At 38.0% G+C, this 17718-nt stretch overlaps 1 protein-coding gene across 15 annotated transcripts in view; it reads right to left on the bottom strand.

Moving 5' to 3' along the window:
* Positions 1-17718, bottom strand: part of CADPS2 (calcium dependent secretion activator 2) — a 535106-nt gene that overhangs the window by 17398 nt on the left and 499990 nt on the right. For 14 of the 15 annotated variants that reach the window (XM_053218157.1, XM_053218152.1, XM_053218154.1 and 11 more), the window contains one exon: positions 8418-8525. In XM_053218157.1, coding sequence (XP_053074132.1) covers positions 8418-8525 — 108 coding nt within the window. Of the gene's footprint in view, positions 1-7598; positions 7757-8417; positions 8526-17718 lie in introns of those variants that run through there. The other variant, XM_053218160.1, reaches the window with a different exon arrangement.

The raw sequence follows: 17718 nt of genomic DNA, 5'->3' as shown, positions 1-17718 counted from the left end.
AATAATGGTTTGCCACAACAACTCCTTCCTTACACAGATTTTTTTTTTTTCCAGTTGGACTTAGTCAACGGTGGCTGGCAGTCTGGCTGGCTGTCACTGCTGTGTCCACTCATGAGAGGCACTGCCAGGGATGCAGGGAAGGCTTGCACAGGAGGGGGCTGACAGAGGAGGAGCTCAAAAAGCCACCACGGGAAGTGGCCTTAGGCCGTGTGACATTTGCTGATGAAGTTAGGTTGGAAGAGAAGGAGAGTAGTAGTTACCAGTTCTATGAAAACATTGCACTGGTCAACTGATAGAGACACTGGTCTCAGGGGAGTCCCGGGTATTTTCAGTAATAAGTCACTGGTGGCCAGTTGCAGTACAAGCATGTAAAATCACTGTGGAAACACCACGCTGTGCGTGGAGAAGCCACAATTTCCAGACTGTCTTAAATGTGGAAGCGGCATGAAATCAATACTAAATAACTTCTAAAATGCTCAATGTGCTGCTTGTGATCATTTCAACCATCTTTTAGAGCATCAGTCCAGGGAATATTCTAACTTCCTTCAGTGACCATTAAGTCGTTGTTATTGGCTTGGGTGAATGAATGCTAATGCACATTTACACATTTGGGGTTTAGAAAAATGTCTCCATGAAAATGAAAGTTTTGTCATCTTCCATTCATCAGAGACAATTTTACCCTCGCTAAGAGAGGTTACGTGATCAACAATTTTTTTTTCTTCCTATTCAAGCACAACCTCAGATCAGTTCACATGTGAGGTTTTCTTTTTCTTTCTTTCTTTCTTTCTTTCTTTCTTTCTTTCTTTCTTTCTTTCTTTCTCTTTTTTTTAAATTCTGAGCACAATTAAAGGTGAGTTAAGGCTCTGGTGGAAATCTAAAGAGCATCGGCAAATCTGAGCACTGCTCAGCTTCTGAATTGCTTTTTCCACTTCTCAGTTCTTTTAAATGGTTTTCTATGGCAGGGACATTTTTCTTAATTAGTCACAGCTAATTAGTGTTCTGGCATAGACAAGCAATCAGAAATGTCAGAGCTGCGAGGCTACATCTCCCTAATCCTTTGATAATAATTTAGCCTCCTGGGAGGGCCCCAAGCTGCGGTAAGTAGTGACTGACAATAAGGCAAAATTAGGTGGGCAGCAGACCATTAGGATAGAAAAATAAAAAGCACTACCCAGTCCTGCTGAGCACCATCAGGCAACTAACTGCACTGCCAGATGAGGTGCCTGTTTAAGCCTGTGTTGTTAATTAGCTGATTCTACCAGACCTGCCACATATGTCCAGGTGCCTCATGCAAAGACGTCCATTTCTGGGAATGTGCCAAATGACCATTGTGTTTCACGATCACATTTCAGGAATATAAGGAAGAAGCCCACATATTTCTCGAAGATTCTTTTGAATTATCAAAGAAATAAGATCAACACGCTACAATACACTTTCTCTCGGAGTTTCTTTTAGGCAATTAGGCACGCGTATCTCAAGTTTCCCAGGTTTTAATTCACCCACAGCTTAGATTCAAATGAGGGCCTCTGGCGGCGCTGGGCTGCGTCTGGACTTGCCAGAGCTATTCCGGCACCCACCGTACATCAAAAAGTAGACTCTTCAATACATTCTTATACTTACAAATAATAGCTTAACATTAAAATAAAGGTTATTAACAAAAACGAACCAGACAGCCGTAATTCGAGAGCAGAGGTTTTAAACAGAAACAAACTCTGAGGAAACAAACTGCTAAGGAACAAGCTGTGGAGGGCGTTTACTGAGGCAGACAAGATGCTCTGCAGAACACGTCTGACTAGGACTATCTTAAAAGAGGTCAAACAACTTCAGCGTGAGACCAAATACTGTAGGTAAAATGAAGCAGAAATATAGACAATTAAACACAAAAACCCAAACACCTGGGGAACGATGTATCAAAGCCACTAACAGTGTCAAAAGTAACACAGATAACAAGTGGAGATCAGACTTTTTATCTACCTTTAGGACGCAATGAGGTACTAAACCATGTTTAGTCTGTAGCACAACCACGTTTAGAAATACATTACCTCAAATAGCCTCGAGTCCATCATTGAACGTATTATCCAGCCTTTCCTATCGATGAAGGAACATAATGGCTTTGATAGGACAGTGATACTAACCTTTAATTTTGATTGATGACAGGAAAATCATGGTTGGGCATAATGGTCCAACAGTTAATGTTTTATATTTGAATTCTTTTTATACAGAGGCAAAACCAAAGAGAACATCCTCTGTAACGGGAATCTAGACTGATTTATGTAGTTTATAGAACAACTTCCTAGTCATTTGAAAGTAAAAGATTATTGAAAAGAAGAAAACTGCTCTTTTTAAATTAACATTCACATACTAGAGACTATATCTATAATATCTTAGAACTATAAGAAACGCAAGAAGACAAAGAAGTTTGCAGTCTTACTGGGCTGCAGCCTGCATTCCCAATAAAGAGGCTGATTGCACACACAAAGAAATTTATCCAAAGGACTGAAAAAGTAGAGTCAGCTTTAAATACATATCATGGAGGGCATCACGGTAGGAAAGTTTCATCTAGCAGCCACTATTATCCAAGCTCTGTTGATTTCAACTATTCTTGTGAAAATCAACATGATAATAAACTGAATCTTTAAGGAAGTTAAGAATAGTAGTGCTGATCTTACTGAGGATGAATAAATTCTGGAGTCACAAAGTTTGGGCACTGGTGTGAAACTGCATTCAAAAATTCTGAGCATTTCTGCCCTTTCTTATTTCAGAGTCAGAGACGAGAGCACAGAAATGGAAAATGACTTTTATTTTGAGAAATATAGTCTCTTGTCACAGGTTCAGTTTTTTTTTTCCTTTGTATGTTATCGTATCTTAGGATGGCTACCGAATTCACATAGATAGTGTAGGTCAGTTTTACTTACAGTGTTTAATGTAGAGTCGCTTTACTGAAAAGAATTCTTTTCAAGGAAAAGTCCTGAGAAATTAATCCTTTATAAAAAACTATTTGGATGAATATAACTAATTAACTATCATTTAAAGAATTACTTTTAATTTTATAAGACATCACCACAATATTTAAAAAAAATCTCATTGAGATGAAACTCCTCAACAATTAAATATTTAATCAGTTTATAACACATGAGAACATTTAATCTGCATGATTTACCAATTAAATACTGCACCCTGATGTGTCTTCAGCAACATGAGAGCTGAAATGAAATTGTTTCAAAGGGACTCAAGAAGGGCAATGCCCAATAAATATACAAAAGATTTAGAGAGGTAGGTGGGTTTAGTGTGCATCCTGGACAATAAAATGTATTTCAGTCAACCCCTAACTACCTCCAGGTTGTAATATTCTTGGACATTAGGAAAGGACCACAGCGCGTGCTCTTGGGCAATTACTGCACAGGTCAGTTTTGACTCTGGAAACACCACCACTGTCCAAACCAGAGTCTCGCGGGAACTACCCAGCCTCTCTCCTGACACACGGGAACCTTTGGCTAGCACTGCGTGTCCTGAAGCCTGAGTGTGTGGGAAGAAACATCACAGTAGACATTTAAAAATGGGTCTTAAGAATTAGAAGATCTTTGTCATACTTCTATATCGGGATTAGACAACTGTAGATGGTTTCGATTTGATAAAAACTTTAAAAAGGTTGCTGACAATGGTGTTTAATATGTAAGAAAAAAACACACTAGGGTAAGAGAGATTGCATAGAAAGCTGAAAAACCATTTGGCGCATCCATGACCTCTCTCACTACAGGAGAACTTTAAGATTTTTTTTACCCAGATAAGGCACATTTTTTCTAAATTGAAAATGCAAATTTAACATGGAGATTTTATTTTTTTATTTTTATTATTTTTATTTTTTAGACAGAGAGAGACAGAGCATGAACAGGGGAGGGTCAGAGAGAGGGAGACGCAGAATCTGAAACAGGCTCCAGGCTCTGAGCTGTCAGCACAGAGCCCGACACGGGGCTCGAACTCACCGACCGCGAGATCATGACCTGAGCCGAAGTCGGCCACTTAACTGATTGAGCCACCCAGGCGCCCCTAACATGGAGATTTTAAACTCAGCATGTGTAACGATGACGGCTTGAGAGAAAGAGACAGTCTCTGTTTAAAATACTCTGGTCGCTCAGAAAGATTTTGCATGAATATGGAATGGATGAGTTCCAACTATTTTTCTAAAGGGGTTCAGAGCCCTGGTGGTAGATACACGGAATGTCATGGTACAGCTATTCTTTTATACAGAATCTCTTTTTTTCTTTATCTATTGCACTTGCTGTTGATTCTTGGGTGGGATACCTGCTTTCACTTGGCCATGATAAAACAAAACAAAACAAAACACCTTAAGAACTGCTACTCTGGGGTGCAAGGCTTAGCATCCAACCAATCTGGTAATTTTTGTCATCACTGCTAACATAATTGAAACTAATTTAATTTAGTTGTTTTAAAATCTGGAAGATATTTCAGAAACCGTCTGGAGTTTTGGACCAATTTCTTCAGTTTGTATGTACTAACTATACTGAGTCTTAGGCAGGTGACATAACTTCTTGACACTCACTCTGACAATCAATGGCACAACCGTGGCTGGAACTCAGAGATCTGGATTCCTGGTCCAGGCCTCTCCCATGGTACTGTGTTACCATTTCAGGTTTTGTAAGTCTAAAGTATGGTGGAGATAGCATAGACTTTATGGTGGAGATAGCAGAGACTTTGAAACTGGAGAGACACAATTTCAAAGTCTGATTCAACAATTCACAAGTCACTTATCTTCTATGAGTGGGAGATTCCTTAACGTGAAAATCAGCACAAATGGAGATGATGGCATCTAGCTCAGCAGGTTAGAAATGATATAGGTAAAGCACGTAGCACATTTCCTGGTACATGGAGGTGCCCTGGGAATGCTAGTGATGACAGCTAGGGCCAGTATTATTATTTTGATAATTTGAGAAGATTAGGGACATACCTTAAAACAAACTCGGTTCCTTCTATTAGCAGCATGGATCTGCCATTGTTTATTTACACTTTTGAAAAATTATTTCTGTGTTATGCAGAAAATGTTTCAGAAGTTTAGTTATGGACTGAAGTAGAATGTCTTGGTTCTTTGTCCTAATATCATCTCTTTTTGATCTTTCAAGGGTACATTTGGCTTTAATATTTTAAAATTTAATGTAAAAGTCTAAAGGTCATCCTATATTTAGGGTCTTGAAGGTAATACAAATTTTAATCATTCCTGTCTTTAAGACTCTGAAGTTAAGGGAACAAAATCCCTTTCCATGGAGGCTAGAACAATAATAATTGCAGTGCAAGATGCTCAGGAAACCGGACCATGGCTTATGGCTTCACGAGTTGTACATGGATGACCGTAGGAGGTACCGTTTTTGTTTGTAGATGCATGCAAAGCGATGGACACAAATCTAGGGTAATGGTCATTATTTGGCCTTAGGCACTGGTACAATTATGCAAATAGAACCCTAAAGTATTTCACCACAAATATCATGAGCCATTAAGATGCTTAATTGATCAAAACGTTTCTAAGGCCAGAAATACAGGTAATTACTACTCTCAGGGAAAGTTTCACAGAACTTTCAATAGTCTTTTCTGTGAGCAGAGCATCATGCAGAAAAAGATTACTTAGTAAAACACACGAGTTCTTTTTTAAAGTGTCGGCATCGAAGGCAGGATGAAAGTATGTCTTCGCAATAACTGTTTTATATAAAAATATTGTAATTTGTGGGATTTCCAAAATGAAGCGAATCTCGTTTGGGTCAAAAGAATATCCTTCTTAAGGAGTGAAGTTATCATACTGAATGACCAGAAGCTGGATGCCCTATACCCTTACCCGGGTTGGTTAAACCACAAGTATTGATTCACTGCAGTGCGTGTGCATGTATGTGTATATGCACATTTTCCTCTGTGTCTGAAGTTAGGGGTCTCTGTCTCTTCCCCTCCCCTCTCCCCCCTTCTCCTCCCCCTACTCCTCTCCTCCCCTTTCCTCTCCTCTCCTTTCTTCCCTTCCCTTCCCTCTCCTTTCCTTTCCTTCTATTTACTTCTTATTTTAATTGAAATAGCAAAAGTTTGTCGTGATGCCTGAATAAAATTGTTCTCTTCAATCTTTTATCTGTAATAGACTAAGGTTGCCAACAGTATTTATAGGGTCATTATTTTCAACTGTTTCTTGACATCTAACAATACTATTTTAAGTTCCAGCCAAGAGGATTTCCAATAATTATATAATGTCTCTCAGTAATGATCTGTTGCTTAAGATACACATTCTGTTTTACCTTTCAACACATACTTGATAACCTCTCATTTACTAACTATAATTGAGGCAAATTCAGTCTTGGCTAATTAGGGGCTCTTAGTACCCCTCATACATGTTATTCTTGATGACATATCAATAGAATTAGGGTCTACTTTTTATTTTTAATTACAGTAATAAAAATGTGCAATTTAAAAATATTAGAATGTTTAAGGACATTATAACTATTTCACAAGTAACAAGTCCACTGTTCTACTGGGGATACACAAAATGACAAAACCTTCACAACCAAAACAGAACGGTTGCTTGTCAAGAGTTCTTTTCAGAAGCAAACTTACCACCATGTCAGACGCTTAGGTATCAAAGGAAAGTGTACATAACCAGGGCAATTAACCTAGACATACTTTTACATTTTTTAAAGAAAGCTCTATGCCCAATGTGGGGCTTGAACTCATGACCCTAAGATCAAGAGTCATGTGCTCTACCGACGGAGCCAGCCAGGTGCCCCCTAAACTAGACATAATTTTAATGTTGGCCCTTTTAATGTTGACTCTACTTCAGTCAGCTCTGTTGGTTATTGTTGTCACACAAAAAGTCTTCAAAGAAAGTTTGGTGAATGTGAGAGAGACGAAGTAGGGAACATCTTTATAGCAAAAAAATTCTACCTCTGTTATGAACGGATGGCTGGCTTTGTAGTAAATAGGTCACCAAGACAAAAAGTTGAAGATGTTAACACACACACACACACACACACACCCCTACCTCCCTACCTATAGTGGCCTATTTCCAGATGATTCTATCTTTTCTCATCATAGAAAACATGCTTCAGATATACTAAGAATAAACATAAAGGAAATAACATCAATCCGATTTCCCTATTCTGTTCAACATTTGTGAAAATTACCACATAAGCAAAAAAGGTAAAAGAGAATTTGGAAGTAAAACATATGCTTGTAAATTCAGAGCAATACCAAATGGAAGCAGAAGTTGCTAATACGGTTCCAGTATTTTGTAAAAGAGCCAGCTGGATAGATGATAATTTTTCTACCCCTGCAGGGCATCAAAGCTTTTAGGAAATCATTCTTTTCACACATATTAACACTTAGCTTATTAAAACAGATGATACTTTTATTGTAAAACAGCCTGGGTAGAGGCTAGAAGCATAAAATATGAAAGAGGAGACTCATGTTGACCACCGGATCTGACAAACAGTGAACACTGACACAACAGACCATGAAGGAGATGATGACGTAGCAGGACCTTCTGTAACTGCCACAGCTGAAGTGTCACCGCGAAGCCCGTGAATTGCTGTTATGAAAACATTTGCGGCAACTTGCATAATTAAATGAAACTGCCAGAAAATCATTTCCAAAATGCAGGGGAGATGTACATAAATAAATACAGTTCAAAGCAAATATTCCATTTCAGCATCAGCATTGTGGTGAATTCTGGGAAGTTCCAACACAAGCAAAAGCACCATTTCCTTTGAATTGACTGTTAAATAATTACAAATGAATGACAACATTGTTATTGAAATGGATTGCTCTCTTATTAGTTTCCTTTACAGATACCAGATAAATGAAACTTAATGATCAAGCTCTCTAAAACCACACCCCCTACTTCTAGGAGTTGCCTTGTGGAAATGAAGACTTTTGTGCTGATAAAACGGCAGGGTGATACCGTTAGCATATGCCAGTGCTGTAAATCAAGGGAAAAGTGTTCAATAACAGTAGATTGGTGGTGGATATTTGGCTTTACTGAAGCTTATGTCTTTGTGCAACTAAGGAGCATGACGTTGACTCGCAAAACTTTACGAGGAGGGGCCAACTCCATGCCAGCATTATCCTGTTGAGGGAATGCACAAAGGCAAGCGGACCGATGCTGTACATAATGGTAAACTGGTTATCATCCTGCTCGTTAAAATTAACCTTAGAAGGTTTTTGAGACCTCCATTCTAACAGTGACACTTCCCACATACAAAAGAAGCCAATTAAGCCTTCTGTCAACAGTCAGAGAAATAAAACTATCAACTGTATTAGCCGCATAGAAGAAAGGGATCAGAAAAGGAGTCTGCTTTGCAAACATATCACCAAAATGCAATTTCCCTGCACATATTTCTATGATGCCAGGAAGCCTTGTGAGGGCAGTTACTTACATCAAACAGCTTTTCTATATACATTTCCTCATTGACCTTTTCTCGAAGAATATCCTGGTTTTGCCGAACAAACATGATATAGGTGTCTGCCAGATCCATTCCTGGTTTCTGTGGTAGGGGAAAAGCATGGGGAATAAAATATCAGGTCTCAATTGTGAAAACATTATTAAAACACAACCTTAAAAAGTAATTCACATATCATTTCAAAAACTACATTAGTAAATTATGCTCAAGACCAAAATCAACAATGAGCACCTTCAGTAAATTCTGTAATTAAAATAAATAAAAGTTTATTACTGGTGTCTGTAACTTGAGGTCACGGTTATTCATCATTATGAAAATGAGTAGCGACGTGTGGCTGTAAACTACTAGGTATCTTTTTTCTTTAATGGCTATCTTGAACGGTTAATATGCCAAGCAGTATAAATGAATGATTTTTTTTTTTAAGAAGTCCCCACTTGCAATAATCCTTTCCTAATTTCCAATACAATTTACTTGTCACTATCTCTGGCCGGTTTATTCATATATATTAAAAACAAAAATGTCAGTTTTCCTTGGATTGCCTGCCTCAACTACGATCAGTGCTCAAGGCATACAAGGTAAATTTTATTAGTTTGAATAAAATATTCTTAGGAAGATATTGGGCAAAAAACTTAATGGATTACAAAGTGAAATGTAAACCAAAATTTTGTGGATTATCCATTGCTTCTACTCACTCGTATTTATCTATCTCAAAGATTTATTTTATTTTAGAAATACAACAAGAATATCAACGAACCAGTCTCCTAAGAAGAGTCTAAAGTGTGATTCAGATAACTTTCTGAAGGTATACAACATCTGGTGTCTTGTGATGTTAGAGGAGATAGGGCAGTTAATATAATTCCTCCTTGTTACAAAGTCTACAAAATCAGTACTAGGAAGGGACAAAAATCTGAATGGCTTCCAAAGAGTTTTCCTTCTAGACTTATCTTTAGTTCTTTTTTGTGTTTCAAATAGCTAGACTAGTTAATAAAAATACTCATTTGAATGATCTACACTTGGGGTTGATTCATAATCTCTACTGAGGTATTCATTTGATTAGAATATGGCATTAAGGGGCACCTGGGAGGCTCAGTCAGTTGAGTGCCTGACTCTTAGTTTCAGCTCAAGACACGATCCCAAGGTTGTGGGATCAAGCCCTCCTCCCCTCCTCCCACCCCCATGCTAAGCATGGAACCAACTTAAGATTCTCTCTCTCTCTCTGCCCCTCTCTCCTGCTCTCTTTCTAAAATAATAATAAAGAATATGGCATTAATAATAACAAAATGGTGGAACTGAGGCCCAAGTCCATTGGTCTTGTATCATTTCATATTCATAGAATGTACTTATAACCTCCATCATCAGACTCACTTTGCAAAGTAAATCTTGCAAGGAAACGAAGTGAAAGAGAATATCGTTCATTTAACGATTACTGCTGCAAGAAAAAAGCATAACTGAGTATCGTGGCAGCCCCTCTCCTTAAATGAAGGACAAAAATTTCTTACCACTTTTTTTTTGGTGGGGGGAGGGCGCATATTTTATATATAATGATAAAATTGCCCATCTCTGCACCAGTGCACAGTATAGGCAATGAGCATATGTCACTAATAAAACTGAATTTGATTTTTTTGGTAACAAAGTTATTTCTGGGTAATGCGAGTTCCTTCTGGGTAAGGAAGCTCTTACTGCTCTTTTATTTAGCCTGAAGGGAAACATATGCCACATAAATTCAAGGATCCCTTCAAACATAACCCTAATATGACAAAGTTAGTTATCAGTTATAATATATATACTTAAATGTTTTCACTGTTCTTTCCTTCAAGAGCATCCATATACAATGTAGGGAATAGGTTTCAAACCCAAGGGAGGCAACTTATCAAATTCATTCCTTTACTATTTTTCTGCATAGTTCTCTTGAGCCATGTTTGAAAGTTTAAATACAATGACATGGATAACCAAGAGAACCCTAGGTTGTTTCTTTTTCTTTCTTTCTTTCTTCTTTTTTTTTTTTTTTTTTTTGCAGCCAGGGGTGGGGAACTATATATCACTTTTTCCAGTGAAGAGGCAGGGTAATTTGTACAAAGATTACTACTATTAATACTTGAAGAGTGCTGACCCATAAGATAAGTACTTCTCTCCACGCTTCTCAAACTTTGTCAAAACATCAGAAATGACGACATCCAGGAAACATACTGTCACAGAATGAAAACAGCAACAGAACACTGGTCTACGTACAATGGATAGCATACAGAGAGTTCGCTCAGCATCTGAACCTCAGCCAGGTGCTTGGAAACAAAATACTATGACATATATAATACCAAGCAGTCGGGCACAGTTCAGCTAACCTGAGAGTTACAGAATATACAAACGAGAGGTTTGTTTTCTCCATCATTTCTTACCCTGCTCAACCCCATTTTTATTTCTACCTTTTGAAAGAAAAGTAGGCTTACAAGTTTTATCTAGTCAATCACTTGACCCATCAAGCTCACGGGAAACTAACTTATAGCTAGGAAGACTGGAGAAGAGTGACTTTAAACACTTGCCATAGATTCTAAGGTCATTTTTTCTGTTTTTTTGATCCCTTTCAAGATAACATTGGACAAAATGTAACACTGTCCAGGAGGAGTTTATCCTCTAACATCTGAAACTAACAAAACACTTTATAGTTTAAGCCTAAAAGAATTTTAAAAGCTGTCCCCTTTGGCAGACCCAACGGATATGATCCTGAAATCTGTAGGTTGAGACAGTTCTACAACTTTCTAAGGAAATAAAAATCTCTGGTTGAAAGTGTGAAGTAAAGCTCATTTAAAAGTTTAATCCAACAAAACTAAGTGTTTTTGTATTTTGTTTTCTTTCTTTCTTTTTTTTTTTTTTTTAATCATACTTTCTCCCCTTTTGGCAAATTAAGATCCGCTTGCCTGGAAAACAAAACCTAAAATTCTTACATTTCTCATTAGCATTATTTCTTTATCTTTGAGCTGTTTACCTATTCTTGAAACTGTGACATATGGGAATTTCACACCTAGTGAGTATATTTTCATGTAGCTGTGGCATGAGACTATAATCATTAAAAGAATATACACAAGTAAGAGTAACTGCAACAGTTGGTGACATTTACCAATTAGAATTATGGTTCTTTATCCCTCCTTTAGTGTATGAAGGGTAATTATCTCTGATAAATTGCTGAAAAAGATGTAATTTTCCTTTTAAACAGTTTCTACTTACAGTACAAATGTGTTTGGATAGGAGACATTATCACTGGTTCAGTGCTCCTTTGTGCAAAGACTCTGTTTTATGGCAGTAAAATTTACATACTTTGGAAGTCACTACATCTAATTCCATTATTACACATTATGCATCTAATTTCATCATTAGATGTTATCTTTTATTAGGAAATGAAGTTTTGTTAAAAAGTAGAAAAAAAACCCAACTGAACACACTCTGTTAAGGCTTCATTTTTTGGGGGGGTGTAAATGAATGGGAATTCATGTGACTGCTTGGCAGAGACAACAAATTGCTACACGTATTGGTACAAGTGGGTGTCCACTAACCTTATCAAAGTAGAGGTCTATTAAACCTCAAAAACTGTGGATATGGATGAGGTTTTATCAAGAATATTGTAATCTAGAGAGCTAAATTTATTATTTTTTATTTTTTTCATTTTTTTTTAATGTTTATTTTTGAGAGAGAGACAGAGCACCGGAGGCAGAGGGGCAGAGAGAGGAGTCACAGAATCCGAAGCGGGCTCTAGGCTCTGAGCTGTCAGCACAGAGTCTGATGTGGGGCTCGAACTCACGGAGTGGAAGATCATGACCTGAGCTGAAGTCGGAGGCTTAGCCAACTGAGCCACCCAGGCGCCCCTAGAGAGCTAAACTTAGAAATCTGTTCTATATTGATAATTATAGATTTCTTAACGAACATGAGAAAACAACAATTAAAACTAGGTAGCAAGCACGCTACGCATTATCTACCACTTAAACACTTTTTTGCCTTCCACCATTTACACCTCTGAGATCCTTGGTTCACTAAGCACTAACTTCTCCATCTTGTCTGTTAGGGCAGTAATCTCTAAATCAAAATAGGAATCCTGAATTCTAATTTGTTTCAAAAAGGAACAAAATTTGGCTAACAAAGTTAACACAAACATCACAAAATTCCCCCATGAGCATAAAGAAATCAGTAAGTGTGGAGGGAAATATAGTATGGTGAGGAGCGTGTCTCTGACACTGGCGGCATAAGTAACAGAATACACCAGTGAGTGAGTGAGTTTAAGTAAGGGTGCAGGCTCCAGCAAAAATTTTTTTAAGCGTTAATCACTAGTTAACCTAGTGGGATGAAAATGCCGTTTAGAAAAGGAGAAAAAAAATTCCTTGTTAATTATACGCTGCAAATGCTCTTACTTCCTGCTGCTCTACCTAATCCCACAGGTGCAAGTCTTCACCCTCCCTATTCATGGGTAGGTGGGTGCAGTGCTGCCCCGGTCATTTTCCACAGCAACGGATTTAGATGCAGAAGAAGCCGCTTAACCTTCCATGGGAGGTTAACAATACACTATGCAAACACTTTCATGGTGTCTGTTTAACAAGGAGACAGATTTTTAAATATACTATTCTAGTCTCAAAGATTAACCAGAAGCTACAGTATAATTGACTTAATGTGAAAGTGCGCTTCTCATAACCTAAAAAAGCTTGCCTTGAAGAAACAATCAAGGGTGGGGCTGTGCTACCCTGATGGGTAAGAATCTACATGCGTGGATCTTGTGAGGTTTGAAACAATTGAACACCTTCTCAGTGTGAAATTGTAGTAGGAGCAGTTTCTATGTCAGCTCTGGCATTTCAGATACAGAAATGGTCTGTAACTGATCATCAGGGAACACAGGACGTGATTCTACAAACATACAACTTATCCCAGCTACCGTTAACAATATATATCTTTCTTTCACTGTTCAACATATTTTTTCATTATTCTGACATTCATGCAGCCATTTCTACAGTGTTACATTTGAGTGAAAATGTTCTTAAAGTTAAGGTTTTCAAAAAGCATTTGGAGTAGGTTTAGTAAGTTATATGTTCTCAAATATTTCCAAAAATAGGTTTTGAGTCTCACTACGATGATTATGGTGTAAAAAATATATTTTACCAATTTTGTACAAAGTAGAATAATTATATTGTATCCACATTGAAAAGCAAAAGGAAATAAACAGAACTAACCCTTCAAACTAGGTTTATGCCATCTTAAATATTACATCAGCCCAGGAAGAGGAATAATTCATAAAAGGAGTGGGGGGGGGGAAGAAATGTGAACGATGAAAATGTCACGATATGAAGTTTTCAAGATTTCTAATAGTAGTTTACCTAACTTTTTAAAACAATAAAACAATTTTCATTGTTCTTAGAAAACCCTCCAAACTGTTATTTTAAGCAGTGAAGCAGGCAGAGTCACCTTTCTCTCTGTTAAATTTAGCGGTATTCAAAATTCCATTAATTAACACTATTATACATTTTGACTCCAAATTGGGAAGTAGAAAATTCTGAACTAAAGATAATGGCACCCGCGTCCATTTGAAAACGTCTTTTAGACATGGAATATGCATGTTTTACGTATGTATGTTTCCTTTAGTCCCATATTTCTAAGACAGAGATGGTTCCATGTCTCCAGAGTTCTTGCTCTGAAAGAGAGTCTCCTGTCTGCTCCCTGTGAGTATAGTTGGTAAACAGCACGTTCCCAACACAATGCTATGAGAGTATATCAGAATCTGCTATTATTAATATTTGTGTAACTTCTGTAGTCATATTGTTTTCACTCTTCAGTTCATGTGAATGCTTCACACTATTTCTTCTACATTGTGATATATTATTCACAGGTCTAGGCATTTGTATGTACCAACATACAATATTGTTATTTGATATTTTGTTGTATTGTTGGGGGAAAATATCTTTCCAAAGAGGAGGTTATTTTAAGTATTAAAAGGAATACTGAATAATGGTTTAAAACATTAGCCTGAAACCCTCAAAGAAAAGAGGCAGGTTGACTTTAAACTGAGACTTATGGGCTCAATTTTAATCTTACTATGTCTTGCTCATTTGAGCCTATGGGCTTCTAGAATCTCTCCTGTTATTTCCGATCTGTAATAAAGATCACCAACATCTCAGAGTTTAGAGGAAGAGGTGCTGATACAGGACTACCAGACAAGAAAAGTGCCAATATAAGTAGCACCTAATTCCTTTATACTCTTATTTTCATGAGTAATGATTATAATGATGATGAAGGTTCTCAATCTCTCAGTTTGTAACAATGTTCACGAACCTTTCCCTTGTCTGCCTACAGTTGTTACGACGTCAACCACAGAAATGACACTAAGGACTCAAAGGCCTGAAATTAAAATGCTGTGGCTATCATTTCATTTAGCTTTTAAAATTTAGATTGACTGGAATTGATTTTCTCAGTCCCAATTTGGAACATTTCAGATTTTGGCTCAAAGGAGACCTGAGGATGTTAGAAGCTCAAAGCCAGAGGCAGTCCATGGATTTCCCTTATATGAGAAAAGCCAGCCAGAAAAAAACAAAACAAAAAACAAAGGAACAAAGATGAGAGAAGCAAAATGCTTATCTAGAAAGGGCAATAGGCACCCTCCTCTTCTCCTGGAATGGTGAGACTTTAATCTGGTTCTAGCGTGCATCTCTTCCTCCAGGTGAATATGCCCAGGGGGCAGGTGCTTCACTCTCTGGGTTCTGCCTGGCTCTCAATTGGACGTAAAACACTGATATTCAAGCTGCCTCATCTAAGAAATAAAAAAAAAATATCCGAAGCAAAGGAAGGAGGGAAAATGCCATGGTCGTTGAACTGACCAACTATAACTTTATTTTTAATTAACAAAAATCCTTATTCAACTTTTAACCATCAGCAATGGGCACTAACAAACATTATTTTAAGTCATCTCTATGCCCAGTGTGGGGCTCAAGCTCACGACTCCAAGATCAAGGGTCCCATGCTCTACCTACTGAGTCAGCTAGGCAACTATACCTTTAAAAGTCACCAGTGATATACATGAAGTGTTTAATATTCTAAAATAAAAGGAAAATAAATGAAAAATGATCTTATTTGTTCACTGTGGAAGGCAGAAGATTTTTCTTTTGGAAAACAATCATGTTCTGAAGCAAGCAATGGGAACTGCAGAGTAGTGTATGAGAATAGGAAGCATCACTCCAGGTAGAAGCAATAACAATCCTATTTATTTCAGTAGTGCTTTACCTTTACAAAGAACTTTTATGTTAATATGTTCATTGAACCTCCTAAGAGCCGAATGAAGGAGACAGCACAGGAATTACCCATTATCCTCAGCGCGAAGGTGGGAAAATGGAGGCCCAGGCGTTGGACAGCTAGTAGGATGCAAAGGGTGGGATCTGAACTAAATCTTGGACTCCACAGCAAGTCTGGATATTATAGAGCTGAATTCAAGCCATACTTTGGGGAGGTGGAAGATTAGAAATCTTTGGCAAGTGTCATAAAGAAGAGAGAACATTTGAAAGAATTATTAATGAAGACAAGACAAAAAGAAACCATCTCCATTTCTCAGGACAGAAAACCAGGATCAGGCACCAGCACTGTGAAGCAGATCAATGAGGAGTTTCTCCCTTGCTTCCTCGTTGTTCATGGTCACAGTCATCCTTATCATGTCCCCCAGGTGTCTTTAGCTGTGTCACCTCACTGTCTAGCAGGGAGGTCATATGCAATGTGGGTGCAAATGGAAACAAGACAATTTTCAATAGGCATTGTGGACACACACACATACAGACACACACCAACATGCTTCATAACTAATACAGCCTATAATTTAGTCATCTATAAAATGAGCGAGGATGTTATAAAAACTGGATGAGTCCTACTGCAACGTTCTATCATTCTGTGACTTTTTAAAAAATGTTTATTTTGAGTGAGTGAGAGAGAGAGAGAGAGAGAGAGAGAGAGCATGGGCAGGGGAGGGGCAGAGGGAAAAGGGAGACTCCCAAGCAGACTCCATTGCTCAATGCAGGGTTCTATCTCATGACCATAAGATCCTGACCTGAGCCAAAATCAAGAACTGGATGCTCAAATGACTGAGCCGTCCGGGTGCCCCTATCATTCTGTGAACTCTTAAGGTCTGTCCTATTCCAACCTTTCCAACAACAAAGCCCAAAAATGCCACCTAGAAGGTGATGATGAGAAAATGAAGAGCTAGGAAAAAAATATTGTGGAGAAAGGAACAATGCCTGTCATGATTGGCCTGGAGTTAGAGGATTTTTTGTAGGAAGACCACAGAGTATTTATGAAGAGTAAATACTGTCAACATAATTTATCACAGTTGCTGTTGACCTCAATCAAGGGGCTGAGGTAGTATTTGTCAGGTTTCTCCATGATAAATCTATCCCCCACCCCTTCTCATACTGCATTCTTTAGAAGGAAGTCACTATACATGGCCTCAGGTTGTAGGGACTCATCCTGCCTCCTTGGGAGTCAAGTATCTATGTTAATTACTGGGAAGTCTTCTTAAGGGAGATTTATCTATCTCTGCATTTATTTGCTCAATCATTTAGTTGCATGAGTATGGACTAATGGATATTTATTTTATACTTTGGGTTATAATCTAATACTACCTAACTTATTTAGTTGCTCAAATTATCCTATCTCGGGCCCTTGGGAGCTCTTCAGGCTCCTCGTGTGTCTCTTTAACACATCCTCTAATTGTGGGTTTTTTCTTTCCAACACTTCTTTTACTTTCTGTCACTGCAAGATGCTCCAGGCTCATCTGGTAGATTTGCTGCCCCAGTCCTAGCATCTGCCATTTCTCCAAAGAGTCCTGGTTCATTTTACTGCAGACTAGATACTAAGACCTGGGCACTCGGTGTGGTTGTTGCTACTGGGGTATCATTGCTTCTGGGTTCTCCCAGCTAACAAGCCAAGGAAATATATGTGTATGTCTATATTTCTGCATGTACCCAGCACCGTATTAAGCTCAAGACAAGTTACACTGATGACTCCAACTCTAATCCATTACCACATGGATCATTCTAGCCTCTTCCTCTTGTCTCCAACCTCTCACTCCCCACAGTCAGAAACTTGGCTTTCACCAAATACCATCTCTTTACTTAACCATTCACTTCTAGTGCATAGGTGTAGGGGAAACAGTCTGTCAACTAGGCTACAATACTTACGTACAGTTCCCTTTGCCTTTATTTTTACAGACTCTAATTATTTCCAAAGTTACTCAAATCAGCACTTTTTCCTCCATCTTTTTCAGTGAGAT

This window comes from Acinonyx jubatus, chromosome A2 (genome assembly GCF_027475565.1).
Source record: "Acinonyx jubatus isolate Ajub_Pintada_27869175 chromosome A2, VMU_Ajub_asm_v1.0, whole genome shotgun sequence".
Classification (NCBI taxonomy): Eukaryota; Metazoa; Chordata; class Mammalia; order Carnivora; family Felidae; genus Acinonyx; species Acinonyx jubatus.
This window is presented reverse-complemented; position numbering and strand designations above follow the sequence as displayed.